The 26,134-nt window shown below is 36.5% G+C and overlaps 2 protein-coding genes across 3 annotated transcripts; both read right to left on the bottom strand.

Moving 5' to 3' along the window:
• Window positions 1-159: 159 nt before the first annotated feature.
• On the bottom strand, window positions 160-26,050 carry Sik3 (Salt-inducible kinase 3). 2 transcript variants are annotated; one of them, XM_068288601.1, is made up of 12 exons: window positions 25,776-26,050; window positions 19,753-20,742; window positions 6,828-7,163; window positions 6,505-6,760; window positions 5,821-6,440; window positions 5,474-5,756; window positions 5,164-5,389; window positions 4,905-5,098; window positions 3,702-3,977; window positions 3,428-3,583; window positions 2,161-3,323; window positions 160-2,096 (listed from the first exon to the last, which is right to left on the bottom strand). In XM_068288601.1, the coding sequence occupies exons 2-12, from the start codon at window positions 19,969-19,971 to the stop codon at window positions 1,275-1,277; spliced, it is 4,551 nt and encodes a 1,516-aa protein (XP_068144702.1). In that variant the 5' UTR covers window positions 19,972-20,742; window positions 25,776-26,050; the 3' UTR covers window positions 160-1,274. The 2 variants fall into 2 exon arrangements, with proteins under 2 accessions (XP_068144702.1, XP_068144703.1); XM_068288602.1 differs by lacking the exon at window positions 3,702-3,977.
• Window positions 10,866-12,202, bottom strand: LOC137577201 (uncharacterized). The gene has a single exon (XM_068290600.1). It carries the CDS (start codon window positions 11,632-11,634, stop codon window positions 11,008-11,010), a length of 627 nt encoding a protein of 208 aa, XP_068146701.1. The 5' UTR covers window positions 11,635-12,202; the 3' UTR covers window positions 10,866-11,007.
• Window positions 26,051-26,134: the final 84 nt, after the last annotated feature.

Raw genomic sequence — 26,134 nt, 5'->3', positions numbered from 1 at the left:
CTGGCAACACCATAAAGTGGCATCCCTTTGGCGGCATTTTTTTAATTCATAAAAATTAAACAAATTTGTTTTTTTTTTAGATTTCTGGAGAGTTTGTAATTTATTTAGATAAAGGATGAATTATTTAATATATATAATATAATATATATATATAATAACTAATTTCTCATTTGTTTATTTGTTGTTTCTGTTTGTTTGTTGTTGTTTTTCGGTTTTTCATTTTCATTTTAAATAAGTAATTATTACATTTAAAATCACAGCAGTCTTTTAAAATTAGATTTATCAATTTGTTGTGTATTATACGAACAAAGTTGTTTATGTTGTTGTTTTGTTATTTGTTTTTAAAGTTTAACGGAATCAAAGAGCTTAGAAGGTAACGGAGCAAAAACTGCCTAGGCTATCTAACAGATTTCTAATATTATCCCATATATAATAATATATATATATATATATAGAGAACAAATTATTTTGCATCGCATCGAAAATTGCACAATAAAATTTTAAAATAATATTAATTTATATATAAATATATATATATATGTATATATCTATGTATATATTGAAATTTTAAACTAGAACGTAGAACATTAGTATGAAAAAATTTTTGCTACTGGAATGTAATTTTTCTTGAAAATTATTTTGTTTTTTTTTTTTTTAAAAAAAAACTCGCCTTTAAACTACTACTATGTGCGGAAATTTGTCTCTCCTTACATATTAAGATATTATTCATATATATTGTTTTGTTTTTATGTACATACGTATTTTGTATGTATGTATGTAATGTGCATAACTAATATATATTTATACCGTTTACTATATAGATCGCGTTTCGTTAAACTAACTAGTTAGGAGTCCGGAGTCTGTGATCTTTTGATTATGTTACTACAGTTTCAAGAAACGTAAATGAAATTGTTGTTTTTTTTCGAATAGGAAAAACATTAGAAAGTTATTTACAGGATTACAACATTGAATATATGTATATATCCATAATTGCTTATATCCGTCACAAGCTATACACACTCACTCACACATACACACAGTCTCAAACACACATGCATACACAACATATTGGACACAGACATTCTAGGATACGGCTTAAATCACAGCTACGCAGAGTTTAGGCAAGGCGAGTAGTCCATTTAGGTAGCTAAAACCAAACATAAAATATAGTAATAATCATAATAATAATGAAAAAACATATAAAATAAAAACTTAAAAGATCCCAAAGATCACAAGTGGATAACTGGGTGTGGGTGTATGGATAAAATTGGTTCTCAACCCGCCACCTGCTGCATGGTTATGGTACTAATCAATTGCTGACAGATTTTTCCATACTCAAATTGATCCCCCGAAATACGTCTCAGTTTGATGCCTTTGCCGGCACCATGATGATCACCACGATGACGTCCCTCGCACACTTGCAATTCAATTTGCAGGCCACCCGAATACTCCAGACTGAGATTTGTTGTCGCTGTCGCCGATTCGCCATAAGTGGACGACGACGCGTTGGCAACCATTGCGACTGCCTCCGAGACACCGACACCATGATTCGAGCTGGATGAGGCACTGCTGTGTCGGGACTCTGCCCCACTGTCCTCTGAGCTAATGCTTCCCTTGTGCAGAATGAAACCCTTTGGCGGCATGGTGGAATCAATGGTTTGCTTTACCATTTCAAGTATGCGTGTGGAGTCCAAATTGGAACATTCATGGGGCAGGGGAACCTCATAGCACATTTCATCGGACATACGCCGCGAATCGCACATGGAATCGGGAGTTAGATGACCGCATTCAGTGTGATCGCCCATATCGGAATGTGAGTCGGATTTGAAGCCAGACGAACTGGCCGATGGCTCTTGGCAGGGTGATAAATTATTCGAGTCATTGCTGAGGGAATCATCGGAGAAACCAAGTGACTTGTCACTGCCCCGCCGATGTGCGTCGTTGGCATTAGATTGAGTTTGTCCTTGACCATGGCCTTGGGAGCCTTGATAAGAGCAGCCGGCCGCATGACTTGGCTCACAATCCAAGCTAGCCTTACGTCCAATTCCACGAGTAATGGAAGGCATATCATTGCTAGGTTCAGTGATGATAAGACCCTAAAAGAAAAGGTTTGCAAATTAAGAACCGATCTTTTGATGAATAGAAATTTGAAGGTCTTACCTGCAGTGACATTACGGGCGTATGCGGCTCCAAAGAATCCTCACTATCGCGACTATTGTCCGAGGAGAGGGCCACCAATGTGATCTCACTTCCCTGGACATCGGTAAGGCATATTTGTGGAGTTATGCCACCTGTACAACCAGCATATGGTGTGCCAGTACTAATGGTATGACACATCTGGCCATTTCCATTTTCCTCCTGTATGATACAGAGATTGGGTGATGCTGGTGGTGTGGGCACCACTCGAACTGGCTGGGCAGGTGACAAATTCAATGGTTTCAAATCATAATAAGAAGCAGCGGGCATAAACCAATTGGCTGACGCATAATCAGTAGCTTCACCACCGCCACCACTACCACCGCAAACATCCATGGACAGATCCAATGGCTGATTTGCAGCAGCTCCTTCGCTAGCTGCCGAAGTGCCACGCGTTATAGAGCCACCAGCTCCAGCTCCAACACTTGCGCCCGTGCTAAGGCCTGATATACCCTTGGTTATTTGATGCAGAGGTGATGACCCGCCCGCTCCGGCAACCACATTAACTGGATTAAAAGGTCCAGTCCCAGGCAGATAAGGATTGGGTGAGCAACTGCCACTGAAACTGCTGTTACTATTGCTATACACAGGCGACTGGCATCCACTGCTCGAATTGGAAGTGCTCGCCCCCAAATTGATATTACTAAACGGGCCAACTAATTGGAGTTGGGGCTGCAATGGCAAAATCATGGCGGCGGCAGCGGCCTGATGGTATTGATAGCCACAGAAGGGCTGACCAAACGTTTGCTTTGCCGCAGTGAGAGAAGCATTCACCGCAGATCCAGCTCCACCAGGTGGCAATGATAGCGGCGATACACTATAACTATGAATGGGCTGTTGCTGCTGATGATGATGATGAAGCAGATGACTCTGATCCAAATGGCCACCACTAACAGCCGCCGTACTTGACGAAGCGTGGGCAGCTAGTCCCAATTGTGGTGCCAAATCAATGGGAACCACATGCGATGAGATTATTTTATTGGCTATTTCATAGCTAACACGCTGCTCCTTGACCAGACGATCCAAGGCAGGCATTAGGCCTTTGATGGCTTCCGGAGGAACCTCTATATCATGTCCCCGACGCAGAGCTAGCTGCATTCCAGTGGGTTTGCCATGAATGGGTGAACCTATAGAATGAGACAAATATTTATTAGAAATGTTCATATTAAAGAGAGATCAAAGTGAAGCCGAAGCTGAGTTGCGTTTTGTTTACCGAATTTCTGTTTCTTACCTGGCAGACTGATTGAATTTTCTAAAAGCGGCGGACTGGGTGCAACCAAAAAGTTTCTCTGTGCAATACCTTTCTGCAGGGATTGGCATTCCTGCAATGGTCCCTGAAATTGGGATTTGGAGCCCTCCGAGGCACGTCTTACCGGACTGTAGCGTCCTGGTTAAGCAAAATGACAAAGGAAAAAGAGAAAAGTACACATAGAAGTTGAGTGAAAAGATTCTCAAAACTTGAAATCCCTTGCTTATCAATGGGTAACGTAGTCGGGATCACTTACCACCCTCCTGAACAGTTGGCAATTTACTACTAGCACGATAGGCGCCACGATATTTTGCCGCCGTTGTGGGTGTCATAACAAGTGGCACTGAGCCACCGGCTGCAAGGGGCAGGACACCTGTGGCAACATTGCCACCAACACCACCACCAATCATACCGCCACCCATATTGGCAAAGGTGCCATTTGGTGGCGATTGACTAAGGGATTTTAGTGTGGGCGGCAAATAGTCGCGATTCATGCGAGATTCAACTTCACGTATAAGCTCAGGACAAATTACTGGAGTTTGAGGGGGGTGGAGAGATGGGTCAAGAAGCAGTAGCAGTGGAGCAGCAGCAGCAGCGGCAGAGGGAGCAGCAATTTGTTGTTGTTGTTGTGGGTTGGTCGATTGGTTGCGGCAAATAATTCATTATAAAAACCAAAACAATGAAAAGAAAAAGTTTAAAAAACAAAAAAATCAAATTATTTATAACATAAGAGGATTTTTAATTAATTAAAAATTATTAAAAAATGTAGAACAAATTAGTTACAAAAAAAAAAAAAAAATACAAATTATGCAGGTTTAATTAAGCAAAGCAAAGCAAATACAAAAAAACAGCGGCGGATCTATTTTTGTTGTAGGGGCAAATACATTTTTTTTAATTTTAAGAGACTTGAAGTATTAAAAATGGCCAATATTTTAAATAAGGTAATACATCTGTGCTGAATCTAATCCTTAATATGTTTAAAACATAATTTCAAACAAATGAGAAAGTTAATAAAAAAGGGTTGAAAAAAAAAACAGGTTACAAATGAGACTACTCCTTTAGGTGGGGGAAAAGAAATTTACAAAATTATAAGTCGAGCGATTAAAACCTTAGCTAGTCTTCTCTTTACAAACTTTTAACAATCAAAAAAGTCAGTTTCTTTCACTTTAAATAAATTTTTGCCCCCCTTGTATCCATCACTGAGTTAACTACAGGGGAATCCCATGAAAGAGATTATGAATTTTGATTTATCGCATATTTTGTTTTAGGTTTGTGTAAAATTGTTAACTTGACCCAGCCAGAGGTTTTTTAATTAGTTAATAAATACAATAAATTATTCACATAATTTCGTAGAAATATTCATAGTCAATGAATGGAATTTGGGTCTTGAAGTATTGACATAGGAGGCAGAACAAAGTCCATAATAGATTCCTTAGTAAAAGGCTTTTCAATAACCCACCTGGTGGTCTTTCGGTGACAGTCAATAGACCTGTGCGTCTGGTACGCATATTGCCGCCACCACTGCCTGGTGGCGCTGCAGCCTGATTGGAGGTGCCCGGAGTGACCTGCATGTGGGCCATATCTCCGCCAACCGAAAGATCTTCAGTGCAACCCACCGTGTGTCTCTTAACACAACCACGTTTCTGCATGTAGCTAAGGGAAATCAAAATAAGGGAACTTTAGTTTAAGAGCTACATTAGGATAAAGCAAGATCTAACCTCTGTATTTCTTCGCTACACTCTTCGCCACTGGTTTCGGGACAATACTGCAAGCCAGCAGCCTGTTCATTGAGGGGTGATAGCTCTTGGTTGCCCGGGGAATTGATATAGTAGCCAACTGTATCCATTTGTTGAGGCTGAGCAGGAACTACAGCTGTTGATCCTGTGGCGGGATAATAAATATGCAAATTGGCTCCACCATCTGAAGCACGACGGCCAAAGGAACCTAAAGAAAAAACGCACAAAGATCGGTTAATAAGTAAAGAAGGAAAGACGAAAAGAAAGGACAAACAGCTGATGCTGTACTCACTGGCTCCCATAACGACAGGTGGCTTGAGCAAATGCTGATCCTTGATGGTCAGATTCTGCAATGGTTGATTTTGCAGCATAGGCAGATTCATTGGATAATATGGAACATTATGTGCAGGATCCTGACATTGTGGAGCACACTTAAAGTCAATAGGCGGCACATTAGGATTAGCCAAAGCCTGCTCATGAGCCACATCGCCAGGACCCACTGTATGTCGCCTGGTATTGGCAGCTCCATTAATCCCACCAGCTGTGGCACTCAAATGATGACCATGAACCGGAGGCTGAACAAAAAGGAAATTAACATCAGAGAACCTGTCAAAAAAACAAAGTCTTCAAGTTACTTACATCATTTGGACGCGCCAGACACTCCAATTCAAAGTCACCGAACTTCTCTAGATCCACCGCAACATCCGTCCAACCGAAACCCAAAGCTGAACTCGAGGCATTTGCATTGCTTAAGGGACTGAGACGATCCAGAGATTCCTGCTTAACCATGGGCTCAGAGCGATCCACCACACCCGTTGTTATGCTAGTCTTACGGGATCTTGAGTACGCCAAACTGGCATGATGCTGCAGTCTTTGGTTTTCGCGTCGCTTCTGTTGCAATTTATCTTGCAGCAGATTATATATGGCATAGATATTATCGAAGCGTTGCTCATGCACCGACTGGGCAATCATGTCGGCCGTTAGCCCCGGTAATTGCAACATATGCGTCATGACCACCGAATCCAATTGTGGCGTGGCCGAGGATGATGAGGAGACCATATCACCAGAACTTGCTAGCGATGAGGCTGATGCCGAATGTGATAAACCACTCGTCTGCGATCCTGAACCCTCCATGCATCGTTCATCATCTTGTAGCTCTGATTGCCACTCACTTAGCCACCGATGTTTAATAATCTGTTTGATGGCATAACGTCGATCGGGCTCCACAACAAGCATATTCCGAATAAGATGTTCGCATTCTGCAAAAGGGATTAGAAACGATTAGCAAAAAGTCTTCTCTAACTTTTGGATTATTAAACTAACCTTGTGACATAAAGAATGGTATGCGAAATTTGCCCAATACCACACGACTTTTTAGCTCCAATATGGTCTTGCCATCAAAGGGCAATGCCCCGCAGACCAATGCATAGAGTACTACACCCAGACTCCAGATATCTGATTTGGGACCATCATATTCCAGTCCCTGGAATACTTCTGGTGCCGCATACGGTGGTGAACCACACCACGTTCTCAATGTGGAACCTTCCTCATAATGATTACTAAAACCAAAGTCAGCCAGCTATCAAATGAAAAAATAAAACCAAAAATTTAGTCATAAGTTTTTGGATTTTGTATTTCGTGCTCACCTTAATGTTCATATCCTTGTCGAGTAGAACATTTTCCGCCTTGAGATCACGATGGACAACTCCACGTAAATGGCAATAATGGACAGCCGAAATGAGTTGGGTAAAAACACGTGCCGCCTCCGGCTCCTTCATACGACCATTGGCTACCAGATGATCAAAAATCTCACCATTTGGTGCATACTCTGTTACCAAATAGATCATCGATTGGGATTCCATGACCTCGTAGAGGCGAGTGATGTGTGGATGCCTCAAAGATTTTAATATGGAGATCTCACGGAAGGTCTTGCTTAGATATTCCTCGTTGAGGCATGTCTTGTCTATGATCTTGATGGCCACCTGCAAATAATAATAACAAAAAAAAATAATTAGGTATGTTTGACGTAACGACTCTGCTATACCCTGCTTTAATTCTAAAATCTTGATGCAATATGAAGAAAACTTTTGTAGAAAACCTTGGCTGTTGATCCTGATCAGGAATATACCTAAACTTTCTCCTACTTATTAGTTTAATTTTAACAACATTAATGTACCCCCTTTATCTATTAGTCTACAGGGTATAAGCAAAGGAAGGTCGCGTTTAGTTGAGAACTATTATTCTTTGGTGTCGATTGTTTGATTTGATTTGATTGGATTTGATTTGGCTTTGGGTTTTTGGGGTTTTCTGCGAAGGTGAACGAACGTTTGGTCAGAGACAGAGACGGTAAGTAAGAGAGAGAGCGAGAAAGAGAGAGCCCAAGAGGGCGGCAGAGCAATGAGCACTGAGAACAGCGAAATTCAAGCTGTGTGGGTTTTTGTTGCCAGCCGAAAAAGTCATAAGAACAAGAGCAAAATATGTCTTGTTTGGTCGTCTAAAACAGTGGGGCAAGTGCCATGAAAATATTAGAATAAATTTCTATAATATTCAAACTTAATTTTTAACTATAGACGTTTTTGACCTCATAAAGCAATTAAATAAACATAAGAAATCGAATCGAAATTGTTGAAATTGGTAAGATCCTATGAAGTATAAATATTTTCGATCAGAAGATCATAAGAAACCGAATTGTATATCGGCTATAGCCGTGTCTTACGCCTTCCCTGGCATACATTTTGTGTATTTAACTTCGGCGTTTGATATTTTTATTTAAAAACTTTAGAATTCTGACAAGTCTTCATGGAAACGATTTGAGTTACTCCATTAATCTTATGTTAACAAATATAGTTTCTTTTTTCTACTACTAAATGATTCATTATGTTGGTCCATGTACAATTAATTTGTTTAAATAATTTGTACACCATTGCACCACTGTCTATGTGACGGGGCGGGGGAGGGTCAGGTGGGTAGGAGGCGCACAGTCTGCAGCAGTAGCAGCAGCAACAACACACGATGACAGCGCCATACATGGTGCGCGTGTTTGGTTCTGTATCTGTGTGAGGTGGAAGATGACGATGACGACGACGACGGCGAGGTGATGATGAAGGTGATGGGCGCTAATGCGGAGGTTGGTGTGGGGGATGGTTACGGAGGAGGTGTTGTTGTTGTTGCTCACGAGGGAGACGAAGACAAAAACATTCTTTACTCACGACTTTCGTCGTTGCTGTTGCCGTTGCCGAGACGACAACGACGATGGCGAGTGTTTATTTGCCTTTCGCAAAAACATTTCAATAATTTAACAAAAAGTTAAATAATTAACAACAAAAGTCAGCGCGCGCTCCCCCACTCCCCCTTCCTCCTTGTGCGTTTATCTCTCTCTCTCTCTCTCTGATGATCTATCTTTCTCTCTCTCTGGTCGGCAGTGACAATGGGAGGCAGCCAGTCAGACAAACAGAGCGCAACGCAGCATCATCACACCGGTTTTTATACCCTCTAACCATAATGGGCTTACAAATGAGAGGCATATTTGGCAATCGACTAAGTTTTGCCCAAAAACTATTAACTAATTTGAAGCATGGTAAAGCATGGTACTCTATGAGTCCATATTTCCTACTCCTTCAAGACACTTTAGCGCACCTAGCGGACACTTTTGCCCTTCTAATTGTTCTTGTTTAAAACCTTTATGCTTATAACTTAGACATTTTGTACAAGGTTTTTAAGAAATTTAGGGCATTAATAGATGTTAAATAGAAGTATCAGTGTAACTAATTTTTTTAAAGGTATCTTAAATATTTCGATCACAGTGGCTCAACAGTCTACGACATTTACTTTAAACTTTTCTCTGTTGCCTACATTTTAGCGACTTTTTAAAGGACCGACGGTATAGTTAATACTGCATAATTAAGATTGTAAGAAGTAAATTGTAATTGAAAATTGATGAAACATATCTAAATTTAAGGTATCGGTGGGTCGGCTCTAATAACTAAGTATATATTATTTGTATTGCTGTTGGGTTTTGTTGTTTCTGTTGTTGTTAAAGTATTTTGTCTGCTATTCAACGTTTTTAAACAAATTCATTTCCTCTGTTTTTGTGGTTTCTGTTTCGTTTCTTTGTTGTAAATCGATGGCGACAAGCGCCAACACTTTCAATCAAATAAAATGCACTAAAGGCGAAATAATCAAAAAATGTATATAATACATAATGCAATAAATAAATATATAAAATATATAATATACTTATATACATACATCGCGGGGACTTTGAACTTGACAAATATTTGTTTAATGCATTTCACGTATGCGTAATATTTGAGCACGAGAAAGATTCTCGTATGTGGAACGAGATGGGGAGTGGAGAAGGGAGATGATATGGAATGGAAGGGAATTCTCTCTTTTCTTGGTGAAATGTGTATTTGACACTTTACATAATTGCATGAACCGCTGTGATGGCTGCAACAGGGGAAAAAAAAAAAAACAAAACTGATTTCAAGCTGATATTGCGCCCTAGGAAATGCCAGAGCCACGTGAACTGGAATTCAAAACTAAACTTTGTTGTAGGCAACCTCCCTATTTTTCCCAAACGCCCCTGCGCCTTGAGTCCTCGTTCCCTCTCCTCGCGCTCCAATTCATTTTTACCATAAAATGATGCACGACAATTGGCCAAAGTGTTTTGTCAGCGCAACTGGCGGGCCAAATGGAAGGCACATGAAATGCCATTGCCACGTGTCATTTGACCTTTTTTTTCTTTGAGCGTCCCTGCCTCCGTTTGAAGGGTCTCTGGCTTGGCGGTCCTGGTGAGCGTACGCGATGAACCCAACCTTAAGCCTTGATTGCCGAGACATTCAAAATAATCGCAACAGCAAAAACAATGTCGTCGTCTTTTTTTTTATTGTGAATCCTTGGGCACCCCCCTCAAGGCGAAATGGCTTAAAGGTTCTTTGGTTATTGATTTAAACAAGAAATAACAACAACAACGAACAGCAACAAATAATGCCCTGGGCAAGGTCTCAAAATGTTGATTATGACTGACGACACGATGAGTGAGTAAAATTTCAATAGAAATTAGTCAGCTGGCAAATTATTGAAGCTAGACCTTAATTATGTTGCACATGGAAATGTGTTCCACTTCTTGAACTAATGAACTAATTCATTTCATCAATTTATGTTTTAATTTAAGACAAGGGCATAACAGAAACCGCAACCAAGTTTCATATTTCCATCGAAGTGTTCCCTATTGAATTGTGTGAAGCATTAACGATAGTGTTCCAATTCCACCTCAAGGACTCATTATGAAAAGAAGAAGAGATTGAAATGGGAAATTTGTTAACTAAAGTTGACCATGCCAGATTGTTTTTAATATTGTTTCTTTCCTTTGTTTCATTCTTAACGAGCCCACTACAAACTCAAAAGGATGATTCATTATTGCATTTGGAAAATATCGATAAAAGGTCAATCGAACCGCCTGAGATAGCAACGTCTCTTTATAAATGGATAGTCAAATTTTAACTTCTAAACCAAAGTCTACCACATAAATTTTGATAACGCTTGAATTAAGATTTCCACAATTTTCACCTCAAGGACCCACTAGAAAATAAATTCAACGAAAGTTCAATTGTGTCCCAGAGCTTATGACAAGCATAAAATCAACTAGTTTACAATAACAAAAACAATTATCAATGTGTTTTTCTCTGAAATAATATGCATCTAGTATATTACACAAACATTATAAAATTATACTATACAGTTATGCGCAATGTCAACTTATAATTTCAATACAAATGCAAATAATTTTGAAGCAGTTCCAATGAGAACGTGTCTTTTTTCGTTTTAAAGGCTTTCTTTCCACACAAAACTGTTTTCCTTTTCCATTCGCTCATATTGTTCTTTTAGCATTTCCAATTCCTTGCAGTTTTGGATCTTTAACCTTTCGAGCTGACCATTAAGACCCACAATTCGTTCCCTTAGGGCATTCATTGTGTACTGGCTGAGTCTTTCGGGTTGAAAGACATCTTCCCTTAGGGAACCCATATAATGCCACATATCCTGAAGTTCATCACGTTTGGCAGTTCGATAGGTTTTTAACTTGTCATCTAATTTAACTTTTACGCGCTCAATTTCATTAATTAGACTAATTACTGCCGATGAACTATTCGGTCTAGAATTGTCATTACTCTTGGTATCCTGTAGATCGTTTACTTCATCTATTTGGAGGTCATCATCCTGAAAGTGTTGGGGATTTAGTTTAGTTTGATTGCATTCGAGATACTTTTGCTGAGCCTTGAGTCGTGCCAGTTCGCACAGAATGGCGGTGGGCGTGGCTGTTGTTTTCTTTTTGCGGATTGGCTTCGGAGGTGGTATTGACTTTTGTTGTCGTGGCCTTCTCCGGTTCTCTTGATCCTGCTCCTGCTGCAGCAGCTGCTTCACATCATTGGCTAAGTTGTCCGTGTCTGCCATTTGGCTTCACTGAACATGTGACTCTAAGTTGGCCCAACCAGAGGGCAAAACAACAACAATGTTGCACAATCTTCGTGGCCTGCCGCAGCTCTGTAAGAGTCCTTGCAAGTTCTGTTGCTATTCTATTGTTTGGATTTCTTGTTGCTGTTTACACGCGGTAATCAAACGTGTGTTTACCGTGTGTGTTGTGTGTGTGTGTGTGTGTGTGTGTGTATGAGCGTGCGCTGGTGTTGCCAACCGATACCGCCTCAGACTACGTGACTCCTAGGACCTCAAAGTGTCCCCCCCTGCTCATGTTTAATCGATACAGCGGCAGTGGCAGGACCTTTGCTCCACCTTATTCTCGTCCTTGTTGTGTTTTTGTTTCGTTTCGTTTAGTTACTTCCTTTTTCCTTTATTCCTTTTCTTTTTTTTGTATTACTGCACTCAATTCAGTTTTTTTTGGATAGGCCGTTTTGCAAATTTGCTTCCTCTAGGCTCTTCTACAACTTAAATTGGAGGTTCAATAAACTTTATTGAGGCTTTAGGACAATTTTAAAATTTGGAATTGCTTAGAACGAAGGCGAATGAAAAATATATCGATTTGTTAACATTTCCATGGCCTATTTTATTTCACGTGCCCCAAAGTTGTCAAAGTACGATGAAAATGTGGTTGTTCAGAGGGAAATAGGGGGTTAATGGGCGACAGGTTCAGCTTTATATTCTGCTGAACTAATTAGAATTCGTCACAAAACGTTAGGAAATTCAGAAACTTAACTACAAGCCAAGCATTAGCTAAAATGTTATCAGCACTTACAATTAGTTCAAATTACAGAGGGGACGATATATTTTATTATCCATTGATAAACTAGTCTTGAATTAATCGTGAATATCGAATTGAAACATAAAGATATACATCAAAAGGCGAATTTTGAGTCGTGAAGTGGCCCCTTCAAGTATGCAATAGGCTGAATAGGTATTAATTTTTTATTTTCGACAAATTTGTAATATTTCTCAAAAGTTACATCAAGAAGATCTTCGACTATATTTCAACTAAATAAGGAATACAAGATCAATAAATAAAATAATACAATGCTAAATGGGCTAGATAAAGGGGCGGGCAAGCGGGACATTTTCCAATATGCTTCCACAGGAGAATACCCCCTTGGAAAATGGCCAATTTTTGTTTTAAAAGGGAGGAATAAGAGTATTTTATTCGAAAAGTCACGGGCTCCTCTCGCAAGTTACTTAATCTGGCCCTGTAGGCTTACATACTTTACCGCAAACTAATAATAAATGCATTAAAAATGAAAACTAGTAAAAAAAACTATATTAACAGAAAACGTAAAATCAAATTACTGATGAATTTTAGTCAATTCAAATGTTTGATCTCTTAACTAAAACAAAAAACTAGAGAGTTTAATAATGGTATATGAAATTACTTAAAAGACGTTGTGAGATAAAATATTTTACAAATTTCCTAGAATGATAACCCAATTAAAAACGTCCAAAATAAATGTTTAACTAAATAAAACAAAATCAACACTGATTAACAATAAGTGACATAAGTTTTTTGAACAAGTTTGTTAACTAGATAAAGCAAATTGTTGTTTCTGTTTCTTATCGGATGGGAGATAAGATTTTTACAAGCCTATAATCATATAATACGCAGAATTTCAAGCGATCTATCCATCAAATGGAGCTACCGTTCGCTCATTTTTTGTTTGAGGACTTGTGGGGGCTTGTGAATTTGTTGGGAAAACACACACACTCACACGCTTACACATACAGAAGCACTTTACAATTTAAATGAGAAGAGGAAATACTTGAGGTTACTTATGTATGTATGCAGTTATCATATTAGCGCACAGTCAGACAGACAGACACACTCTCTTTCTGTGTGAAGGCGCGTGCTGATGGGCATACTCCCCCAACGCATTCCAACTGTAATCTTGCTCTCTTTCGAGTATGAGATAGTGGGCATACATGGAGAGCGAGATAGAACGATAGAGGTAAAGAGCAAGCGCGCACGTGATTGATTTGCGAATTTGTTGGTCTTTGTGGCTAGGTTATGCGTGGTGTTCTGCTGTTTGTTGTTGTTCTTTTGCTGACAAGAAGCAATTGATAATACTGCCCTCACCCGCCTCGAACCGCCCCGCCCCCGTTCTCTTATCAACGTTTATCGACTATGTATATGTGGTTAGAACAACAACAACAAACAAATCAACAAGTAGCAAGTAGACACACGACAAATTCGAACGCGTTCGCTTTTGCCCTCGGTCACTGTAAAAAGAGATGGAGGGACAGCTCCCCCTGCATACTATCGGCCTTTTAGATTTACTGCGCACGATTTTTTTCGCTGTTTACAAAAATGCCAAAAAAAAAAAAAAGAAACCGCAGACAGTCGAAAAAAAAAACACACACACACACACGAACAAAAACATCTAGCAAAAAGCCGCGAAATAGTTAATGAAAAGGTAAATAATACTCTCCAACAAAAGACGAATTCATTCGTTAAGTCACGGCCCAGACGTCGAGATACTTCGTAACAATTTGATAGCGTCAAATTTTTCCCCTAACACAAGACACTTCCTCCCATTGTAAACTGTCGATATCATGGCGCCATTTAGTCGATTTCGTTCCATTACTCCCAAAAAACTTTGGAACAAAATGTGGTATTTCTCGCAGAATGGAAATAACTTTTTAGCAGACGGTAAATTTCATCTAAACTTTGTCTATTGTGTCTTACGGGGCTAACAACATTACGGCCGACGGTTTGTATCCACTTAGCACTTGTTATTCACGTTGTATTTAAGATAACTTGATGAATACATTCCCCTGTACATACACAGGTGGAAGAAATTTACAAAAATCAAGAAATTAACAATTCAAAACGCTTTAATTATCTTTCTTCTCTTTCCCAGTACGAAATGTACTTAAAGTTTTATTTGCATAGTGTAAGATTATGGCAAATAACTTTATAACTTTTATTAGAAAAAGATCCATAATTTGACTAAACTATTACACGGCTTTAAAAGTTTAAATTTAAGTTTAAACCATGAAATAATCTTAGCCACCCGGGACAAATACCTCCCCCTGCCTTCTTTAGATTCAATATTAATAGTAAAACGCATAAAAATATATAAATGTATCTATGTATTATTCCTTCCATCTGTCTATGTAAGCATTTTCAATATACCCCTGTTTTAACCTTCAAATTGATGGGTACAAAAAAACTTAACTATTTGTTGTTATTTCTTTCACTGTCTTTATTTTTTTTTTATTTTTGGTCACAGTCTCTGGCATATTAAGTAGATCTTCAAACATGTTTTTCGGTCTGCTGGCCAAGAGTTATCTATGTGTGTATGTATGTATATACAAATAGCTAAAGATCAATCAAAGTAAAGAGAGTCGAGAGTGAGTGAGAGATCCACTTAATTGCATCAATTGGAGCATTTTTTGTTGTTAATGGTGGCCCAATGCTGGCTGGCAGGGCAAGCTAAAACAGTTGCCAAGGCAACTCACAATTCACGCGCCATAAAATCCAATTCAATTAAAATGCCAATTAAGTACAAAATAATTTTACTTTTTTATTATTTCTGTTTCGCTAGAACATTCCAAATTGATTTAAAGCGTAGCTTAAAAGTAAATATTTGACCTTTATAATGCAGTCAACTATCCTTTTGAGTTGAAAAGTTATGGGCAATTAGTGTTAGTTGAAACGCCAAAAGCCATTAAGTTTAAATAATTTAATACAGTTTCTACATGCAAATCAATCAAATGTCTATTTTATTTTTAAGTTCAACGTCAAAAGACCTATTAAGGATAAAGATTATTGAGTATCGTTAAAACATTACATTATTCCATTGTTCTAATGAAACTAGAAGTTAATATATTATCTCTAGTCATTAGTTTAAGTATATATACTTTAAATTTCGAGGTTGTTTAGCCTTTCTTTTTGGGATTATCATAGTAAAGATATGTATACAAGTGACTTTCTTTGAAGATCTTTGAAAGTCATGCTAAATTCATATATGTACATTTAGCTAAAAATCATTTTCAAATGTAAATGAATTTGGAATAAAAGTAAAGTGAGCCATTTTACATATATCTCGAATGTTAGAAAAAGGAGAACTTCTTCTCTCTCATAAGGGAAAATAAATGAAACTAGGTTATAAGTTATTTGTTTTGCAAATCATTTCGATTGCTAATCCTTAGATAACAAACTAAACAATTTCTATTCGCTTAACTTTGAACATTTTGCCATTTTGGACATTGATAATATTAATAATTATTTGCAAATGCGCTTAAGAGATAAGGCTAAGCTTTGTATATGGAAAAAGGCAATATAATAATGCCCAAGCATACTTTGTACATGCCAAGTCCATATGTACATACTCACATACATACGTGTATATTGCATTTACACACACCTCAATATATGTATAAGATAAGTGTAGGTGCCCCCACAGGTGGACCTTGAAATTGACAAACAGCTGCGTGTGTGTTTTCTGTTATCGGAAAGAAAGTTAATTGTGGCTAAAAGAAAGACAGAGACAGCGAGACAGATGGAGGCATACAACAATATGTTCTTTCTTGTGGTTGTCGTTGAATTTTACATTTGCGAATTCTACGATAATTATTAATATCGATATACCGAAACAACAAAGCAAAAGAAGCATAAGACGAAATTGTGTGGTGGGTGGTGTTTGAAAAATAAAGCTCCACGTGCTACTTATTCACAAATTTTCAAAAAAAAATTACTCAAATATTTAAATAAACAATTTACAGCTTTCATTGGTGTTGATTTTTTTCGATAATCACTCTTTGAGTCATGTTGATACCCGTTTGTATCTAATCATGCTATCTTTTAGACGTGTTTTGGTTAGACTCATGGAACTTGGCTTTAATGGAATCCTCCGATATAAAGTCAAAGTTAGAAGAGTATTTTTTTTTTATACTTATATATTAGTTACATATAATAAAAAAGAAAATAAAACTATTTTAATAAATTGCTTCCAAATGCAGGGGATTAAATATCTATTAATGAACATAAAGCACAATTAAAATAAATTGATAAAAACTGATAAATTCGAAAATATTCCTCATATTAAAATCAAGGGGAAATAATTTTCTAAAATTATTTTCTGCAGAATATATAAAAAATTGCTCTTGACGCACAAGAACAAGTTTGTTTATTACTCAATATTACTAATACGCCATGTTGTTCATTATTTTAGCGTTAACTAGTTTGATTTTTGAGATATTGACAATAAACTTGATGTTTATTATTTATGATAGAAAGAATATTAGTGCCAAAAAACCAGTCATTCATAATATGAGGGGAAAATAAAACTGGTTTTACGCGATTATGTTCTATCATTAAAACTTAAGTTGTTCTTCTAATGGTATATTAGGTATCTGAAAGTCGGCTCCGTGACTTAATGTTATACGGTTCGGCTATTCCGTAAAACACATCTGTTCTTTGTCTCTGTGTGTGTGTGTGTATGTGTCACTTGACAAACCCAATTATCATCTGCGGAGAGCTGCAGCTGTTTTGGATGTCCAGCTGCTGTCCAGAAATCAATACAACGTTTTTTTCTCTCTCTTATCAGACGTTACAGTATTATGATAAAACTTTCAAGTGCATATGTACTTAAGTAACTTTTACAACAGGAAATTTTCGAAACAAAAGGAAGAAAAAAAAGGAACGGAAACCAAATTTTGTGAATGTAAATAACAAGACAACGTAAATTTCAATTACTTCCTTAAGTGACACACACACACACACACAAAAATACCTCGTTACACACACAGATGGAAAACCCATTAGCATCATACTGTTTGGCCCCTTCAGATTTTGGTTTTTTTTTTTCGTTGGGCCCACAGGGCGTATGTGTGTATTTGTCTCACTCTTTGTGTGACGGAGATAGTCATACATTTTAAACGCTTACAAATGCGCTTCAATTAGCATCTGTCGACTTGCCGATTTACTTTACCATACATATATATGTATATGTATATATCCAACACACAGACACACACACACGTACTAGAATTACCTATATATGTTTATTATACATTCATACAAACAAATAAAAATTACAAAATCATTCATCGCAAATTTTCTATACTCTTTTTAGTCCAAAAAAGCTAGACGTAGTTTGGTCCTTTAAATTTGTAATGTGGTCTAATGAATTTGGTGTCTTTTTGTTGGCTTTATTGCACAAAAATAAAGTTTATATTACTTAAAAAGAGACTTTAAATTTTAGATATTTATCATAATTATCAGATACAAAATTTAAGTTCTGTATCTTCGATCTGCAAGAAAACTTTCAGTATTTATTTAACAGGTTTAGTGCCAACTTAAAATTTGCACTAATCTTAAAAATTTCATAAAACTATTATTTCATTTTGATTATACAATTTAATTAGTTCAATTATCAAGAAAGACACGACTTATCCATTGAAATAGTTTATTCTTTAAGCAAAGCTCCTTTTGTTTTAAATTTAATTGACTAATTACAAATAAAAGTTGGATATAAGATTTAAGATCTAGTCAAATATAGTTTAATCAACTAACTATTCTGGGTAAGAGTATATAAGAATAACAACTACATACGGCAGCATCACTAACAACAACAACAATAACAATAGCAACAAAAGAGGCAATTTCGTTGCCGTCGAGTGGTAAATTTGTATTGTCAATAAATTGTGTAAATAATAATTATTATACACATATTTACGCGGCAATAAACAATAAAATAAAAAATTCTAACTAAAATCAATTTGATTTAACCAAATGCGAAAAACACACAACAACAACAACAAAAAAGAATGTTACTCATTTAGGCGGAAGGAATCTCATCTGATATAGTAACATTTAATTTTCTTCTACATACATGTACATGTATATCTATTTGATCCTAATTCTTTTGGCATACAACAATATTAGACAAATTATGACTATTTATCGCTCTGTTACTTTTTACACCAACAGCCACAGAAAAGAAGAAGAAAAAATGGGAGTAACTTGTAATCGAAAATATTTTGAGATCATTACGATGATAAAGAAAATCGTTACTCATGTATTAATATAACTTTATTGCTCTGTTTCTATTCTATTAAAATTTAGTTGCTCGACACGAGGACAAATAACTTCAGACCAACAACTAATAATAAGTATATTTTTGACTTATCAAAAGTATAAATTTATTAAAACTTATAGAACGATCAAAATTTGTGTTAAGTACTAGACATAAATATAAATTTTGTTTTTTTTTATTTAACAGATTACATCTTTTGGGTTTAAGTTTTCATATCAAATTTATACACGCTATTCTTCTTTTTAATTTTAATCGTATCGACTTAAATCTTGTTATGTCTTATGATTTCAATCTTCTCTTAAAATGTCTCTGTCACATTAAATACCAATATCAAACGTTTCAAAGGTATTTAAAGTAAGATGATTCATATTCAGAGCCTGCAACTAAATGAATATCGAATACCTTATACTAAAAAGTAAGTAAAAGCTACACCATTTCTTCTTGCTCGTTGAGAATTGGTTGCATTTCTAACATAACTTAGAATAACTAACTAAGATCACGATCCAATATGACCAACCAATGTTTTATGGCTCTATCACAATGACTTTCGACAAAATGGAGGAACGGAGGGATGTTTTACCAGGATGTTTTACCAGGTTAAAAAACTATTAGAATGTATTGTAATGAACTTCAAAATGGTTTACAAATGATCCTCAAGTGAATTTGTATCTACCTAACTTCAACTAAGTGGCACACTTTTTAAGTTAAATATAAAGATCCTACTCAGACTCGTGTGGGCTCATTACTGTTTTCTTGAAAGCCATACCTTCCTTTTATTATTGAGGATAATAATGAAAGAATTCTAATGCAGAGTCAAACATTTGTTCGGCTTTTTAGGCCCGCAACTGATTGGTAATACTTTATATCTTTACAAAAAAGGGACTATCTTCTCACAGAGACAATAATTTAATTAAATTTCCAATGTTTTTGCTAATTCATTTTCTTTTTAGTCTCTTTTTATTGATGTGCCAAAACACGACAAGCGTCTTATTTATTTTGATTAAGAGTATGATTCATGATGCATTGAACTCACCTTTGTTTTAGTGACAATATTCGTGGCCAACTTGACAACGGCGAAATTGCCCTTGCCGATGGTCTTTTCCAGTTCATAGTAGCCAACGCGAAGGAGTTTATCCACAGATATTTTACTTGTCGATGGCACTTTGTAGTTTTGTGGCGTTGATGTCGATGTGGATGCTGTAGCTGAAGCTGGAGCTGGAGCTGTTGGAGTTACATGTGTATTGGAGGCCATAGCTAAGGCTGACTTTCTTCTGCTGCTGCTTCTTCACGATGTGGTTGTTTTTCTTTATTTTTCGGGATATGAATTTAAGGGGAGACACTTGGAGAAGGTGGAGCAGGAGGAGGTTGACTCTCGTAATTGGTTGTAGCACAGGAAATTTCACTTAAAATGCATTTTCTTTTGCCTGCTGGCGGCGCAAAAACTTACACACACACACACAAAACACACGCGAGATAGAGCGAGAGGGAGAGGGGGGAAGTGGTATGGTGGGGATACTCTCTCACACACACACATACACACACACACAGAGCAACAGCAGCGCCGCCAGCAAAAAATATATTTAATTTAATTCGATTTGGAGCGCAGCTTTAATTGAAGGCTTTGAGTGAGCCAGCGCCAGCTTCAGCCAACTGAGGAAGTGTGAACGAGACGCAAATACAAGGAGCGTGGTAATGGGAGAGAGACAGTGAGAGGGGATAAGAGTAAGGGGAGAGAGGGCAAGTGAGGTCAACGGCAGCTAGGCTGCTTTAGGCTGCTGCTGCAACTGCGACTGCGGCGGCTCCAACCAAAAAAGATTTGCCTCGGGGCCATGCCCCAACAAAATGTAAAACGTTTTCGAAAAAATTTCCAAAAACTTTTCACTTTTCCTTTGTACGTTTATTTTTGATTTTCCTTTTTTTTTTTATTTTCTTTAAATTGTTATCCAAATTTTTGTTCGTTTTTTCTTTTTACATTTCACTATTTTGACACTTTATTTGTGGCACTTTTTTTTGGTATTTACACCTTTTGAGTAGAAAGAAAAGATTAATTAAATATTTGTATTTTTTTTTTTTTTTTTTTTTGTTATACACATTTTCATATTTGATTATACATTCTTGACCAGCAACAATAACAACTCCGATTTTTCTATGTTTCTGTTATTCTATAAAAAATATTTCTCTCACATTTTGGCGTATTTTAGTTAGAGATGAATATCAACTTTTTTTTTATTTCATTAATTTTGTATAGATTTAATGGATGAGGCTTTAGGTAACTCGTAATTATGATAAAGTCGTCCAAAAAGTTATGTAAAACAAACTTAAGCTCTATTTACATAAATTTAAGTACACTTATTGCTAGATTAATAAGGATTTAAGAACTGTCTAGTTAAAAATTATGTGGCTACGATCTGAAAACTGATACCCAAAGATTTCTGATATTATCATGTTTAATAGGTTATATCCAGTTATAATTACCAGTCTTAACAAATTCTTGGTCCATACTTGTGTTAAGGGGTATTACTTTTACAGTTGGCCAGAATTATATGCGTGATCAGCAAATGTTTTGATAATATGGTGTAAAAATTTACAAAATTTTACTAAATACATTTAATATCGTAAATCATTAAGAAACAGTTTCTGAACATATAATATTAATAGTATGTATATCATATTTTTAAATTGACATTTTGCAAATCCCCATACGCACACCTATTAATCTGGCTATGAGTGTACCTAGAAATATATGTCTCGATCGTGTTCTGCTCACTGAATTTATGATATTTACAATTTCATATTTCATGTATCGATTTCTTATTCCCAATTCTATCTTTTAATGAAGAGTATATAAAGATCGTTGTAAGTGTTAAACCGTTTTAATTTGCTTTGTCTTAACCTTGGTTATAATATACTTTTGTGTTTTTTTTTTTTATCAGTTTTTCTTTTATGCTATTATTTAAACTTGGCTGAGGTTGAGGTGTGGCAGATAACCAGAACAACAACAAAAAAAAAATACAAAACTGTTATCTCTTTCAACAGCACAAAAACAAAAAAACAAAAAACGAGTACATACATACATACATAAGTAACGAAGAGAAGCGGAACGCATAGAAGGAAGAAATGAAAGAGATAAAAGGGAGAGAGACACGGAGAGTGCGAAGTCAGCTAAAAACCAGTGTCTGATCAACTTCATTTACTTCTTTGCATCATCTCCTTTGGCTTTGCCTTCTCCACATCTCCTTGAGAGAATGGGGGAGACAAAACTTAATGGGTTAATGTCCAGCATCAAGGTCGTCGTAAGACCCAGACAAACAGCATACAGACATATTCTCTACATAGTCGGGAATTCTCTTATTCCGATTCTCTTGGTTTGTTGGCCTCTTCTTATTGAAATTAATTTAGTGCAAAAAAATAAAAAAAAAAAAAAAAAAACCTAAAGCGAAAAGTGAGTGTTGCCTTAAGTATTACTAATGCCAATTGAACAACATATAACAAAAAACACCCACACAAAAAAAAAAACAACAAATAGAAAGATAGAGAAAAACAGAGAGAGCGTGACGGAGATATATACATGTATGTATGTATATATTATAAACAAATTATGTATTTATTTCTTTCGCTGTTGTTGTTGTTGGTGATAAAAGATCTCAGACAGCTGGACAACAAGAAGAAAAAGAAAAACTATTTTTTTTTTGTAGTATTTGATTTCACGCCAAATTTGCACAAAAAGAAATTGAAAGAAAAGCATTTTGCTTAAATTTCTTTGAATTTTTCATTGCTGCTTAAATTCATTAAGAACTCCCACCGCACACACGCACTCACACACACACACACATGAATCTACACAGGTAACTACTTGTCCAATGGAAATGCCGCAAAAGTCAAAGAGCACAACCAGAAACTGAATGAACTTCCAAAAAAACAAAAAAGTGTATGGGAAATATATTGAAGCTGGGAGCCCTATATGGTTAAGTTTTACCGTTGCCGCTAATATTATTTCCAATGATTCCAATGCACATGCGAAAGAGAGACTCCATAAAGGAACCCAGCATCGATGCCGGGGAGCACTAGCAGCAGCAGCAGCAGCGGGAGAGCGGCAAAGGGAGCGGCAGCGGCAGCGGCAGTTGGCACGTAAAGACGTCACAAGGTGCTCGCTTGCTTCCTGATATTTTTGCGTAGTAGCGTGGACATCTCTCTCTCCTTCTCTTTCCCTTCCTCTCATTCTCTCACTCTCATTCACAACATTAAACTGGGGCAAAGTGCTCTAATTGGGAGGGAAAGTGGGAAGCAAAACGGGAGTCAGAGTGAATAGAAGAGAGAGTCGGAGATTTTTAGAATTCTACTCATTTCAAAGGTGAGGTATATTTACTTTGTCGTAAAAGTTGCAACTCAAAGTAAATGAATAATGAATGAACTTAATAAACATTTAAAAGCTATGTTAATCTGTTAAGTCTAATTGTAAGAAAAGGATAAAATAATAATCTTGACATTATTATTTTAAGCAAGAGCAATGCCTTGGAACAAAATTGAGATTCTTGATAAAATTCCGAAAGTATTAAGTAATGATCAATTCGAAAACGATAATGTTTATAAACTTTAACAATATATCGATTGTTAATATTCTCTTTCAAATACTTGACCTTGAGCAAGCTTTTGATAGAACTGAATACAGAAAAAATTAAATGAAAATTTTATTATGCTTATTATTTTGTTTTAATTAAATATTTGTTAAACAAATTAAGTTATTAAATAAATTTATAAAAAAATATGACTAAACAATAATGACTAATCAAATAAAGAAAAAAAAACCCATCGGCTTATCTAATTCTTTGTCAAATTTAAACAAAAATTTGTTTATCTTAAGGGTTTTTAGCAATAAAATCCATAACTAAAGACTTTTAGTGCTAACTAAATACAAATTTAGCCATGGTTATCAGATATTAGAAACCTTTGTAGATTTTTATGTGGAACTCTAAATTAATCAGTTCTATGATTAGTCAAGAACCAAATGTTAATTCTAAACAAAATTTGCAGCTTATTAAAGATTATTTTATTTTATAAATGTACAAAATATGGCAAGAGACAATTAATATATATCAAGATTGTATATTTTATATTCTTAAAAAAAAATCATTAAACTTTGTTTACATTTTCAATCATTATGTCAATACATATTATCATATATCAATGTGTTTCAGTCCATCAATTTTAGATAAATTAATCAAAAAAAATAGTTTAGACAGCTCACTATCAAAATAAGATTCTCTTAAATAAAATAGAAATATTCTTTCTACATTTGAATAAGATCGATGACATGAAAAGGGTAACAAAATTAAGGACTCTTTCGAATGGATATATTTTGAATGAATTTCTAAAGAACACGCGAATAGAGATAGAACAAGCGGGAAATATAAAAAAGAATTCTACACATTTTAAGGTCTTTTTTTGTGTTTTGTTAGTTGTACTTGAGGTTTGTTTGTTTCTTTAAGCAACGGCAAAAAAAATAACAAATGAAAAGAAAAATCAGAAAAGCGAAAATGATTTGAAAATAAAAAACAAAAAACAACAACAGTAAAATAAATAAGCCAAGACAAATACGACGTAAAGAGAGAGAGACAGAGAGAGTGAACATAACTTGAACTTACATACAGCAGCCCAGAGCCAGACAGACAGACTGTTGGCATCTAGCAAAGGGGACAACAATGAGTTGAAGAGGGGCAGTGTAGCCGACAACCGCCAACGCTAAAGAGCGAGCGAGAGAGAGCGAATCCCACATTGATTGCAAAAGGGCAAGCACCAAGGTGGAGAGATAGAAGAGGAGAGAAGAGTGAGAGTAAGAGACCCACTCAAAAAGAGAGGGAGACTATGGCTAGTGGCAGTGGTGTTAGTGTGAGCATGTGTGTGTGTTTATGTGTATAGAAGCGGGGGCGCGCAACAGTTTCAGGCCAAAGCAGAGGCGTGACAGGTTAACGTCTGTGTGTGCGTATGTGTGTAAGAAGCAAGCAATGAGGTAAGTAAGAAAAAAAGGCACAAGTAGGTTTAAGGAGTCAAAAAACAAAAGCAAGAAAAAATCACAATATAAAGAAACCTGCACACACATACATATGTATGTATGTACACAATACACACACATCTCTTGTCGAGGTCACACTCTTACAAGCATACATATGCATATGTATTCTTATATATACATACATATGTATTGCAAGAAAGAGAAACATAGAAAACACCTGTGTGATAACAGTAGATCCCCCATAAGTCAAAACAATTAACCGCAAGGTGTCCAATTAGACCACTAAACATTCAATTGGCTTTCCTTCGTTTGTTTTTTTTTATTCGCCTTATTTGCGTTTTACTGGAGTTTGCTATGACGTACGCACGCACACACCGACACACACACACGCACACAATACTCGCAGGCGTATTGGCAGCGCGCACACTCACACATTTGCTGCTGCTGGGGGAAAAACGGAAAAACAACGTCACGACTTCCAAAGTGGAAATCTCGTAGTTTTTCAGTGGTAAATTTTGTGGCTGCAATACATAATTGCCATTCATGAATACGAGACATTTTTCCCGTCTCACTCTACCACCCCCATCTTCCACTGTTTGTTGCTTTTTGATTATTTGCTTTGTTGCTGCTTCTTCTTCTTTATCATCGTCATGTCCAATAATGTGGGCGTGAGAGGTGACAAGAGGGAACAAGATAGTACAGTTCGTGTCACGTCACGACCGAGAATTACATGTAAATTTAGTTGTTATTGTTGCTTTGTTGTCTTTGCCTCCCCCAGCCACCACAAAACACACAAAAGCTGCTCAAACACACAGACTCTCACACATACTAATACTTTTATAAATTTATTTAATCTTTCGTCGTTTCATTTGCTTTTGCTCGGCACCCGCTTACACATTACGATTTCCATCTATCTTTAATATTTGTTGTTTTTTCCCCTCTTTCTTATTTCTTTCTTTTCTTCTTTTTTATTTTTTTTTGTGTTATTTGTCGCTGGCAAGATTTCTCGTTTCACGTTGAATTAATTATATTATTTCTCTTATCACTTGTGCTTGCTGGTGTTGTTGCTGCTGGATCTTTCTCGTTGTTGTTGTTGTCGCGTCGTTTGCACTGAACTTGAACGCGTGGGCGTCGCGTACAATTGGTTTGTTGCTTTTGTTGTTATATTTTCTTTCCTTCCCCGTTTACTTAACGATAATTAGTGGCGGTGTTGCTGTCGGCTATTGGAACTTTTTTTGTGTTTTTTTTGTAGAATTCTAACTGCAGACCGAGCGCAACACAGTTCTTATTGGATACGCGCTCGCGAGACGACTGCCAGTGTTGGGAAGCATGTCCATGTGAAATTGTGAAATCGATAAATTTTTCCAGTATCGATACTTTTTATTTCCGATATCTCGTGTGTTTT

Source organism: Drosophila tropicalis, unplaced genomic scaffold (assembly GCF_018151085.1).
Source record: "Drosophila tropicalis isolate 14030-0801.00 unplaced genomic scaffold, ASM1815108v1 contig_593, whole genome shotgun sequence".
Classification (NCBI taxonomy): domain Eukaryota; kingdom Metazoa; phylum Arthropoda; class Insecta; order Diptera; family Drosophilidae; genus Drosophila; species Drosophila tropicalis.
The sequence above is the reverse complement of the archived record's forward strand: the minus strand, read 5'-3'. Positions and strand labels throughout refer to the sequence as shown.

What these genes read in the sequence shown, in the direction of transcription:
- Sik3 (XM_068288601.1), bottom strand. Translation starts at nt 19,971, where the DNA reads ATGGCCTCCAATACACATGTAACTCCAACAGCTCCAGCTCCAGCTTCA. An exon ending in GTCTGGCGCGTCCAAATGAT is followed by an intron (nt 5,757 to 5,820) that starts GTAAGTAACTTG and finishes CTTTTTGTTCAG; the next exon opens with CCTCCGGTTCATGGTCATCA. An exon ending in ACCTGTCGTTATGGGAGCCA is followed by an intron (nt 5,390 to 5,473) that starts GTGAGTACAGCA and finishes TTTTTTCTTTAG; the next exon opens with GTTCCTTTGGCCGTCGTGCT.
- LOC137577201 (XM_068290600.1), bottom strand. Translation starts at nt 11,634, where the DNA reads ATGGCAGACACGGACAACTTAGCCAATGATGTGAAGCAGCTGCTGCAG.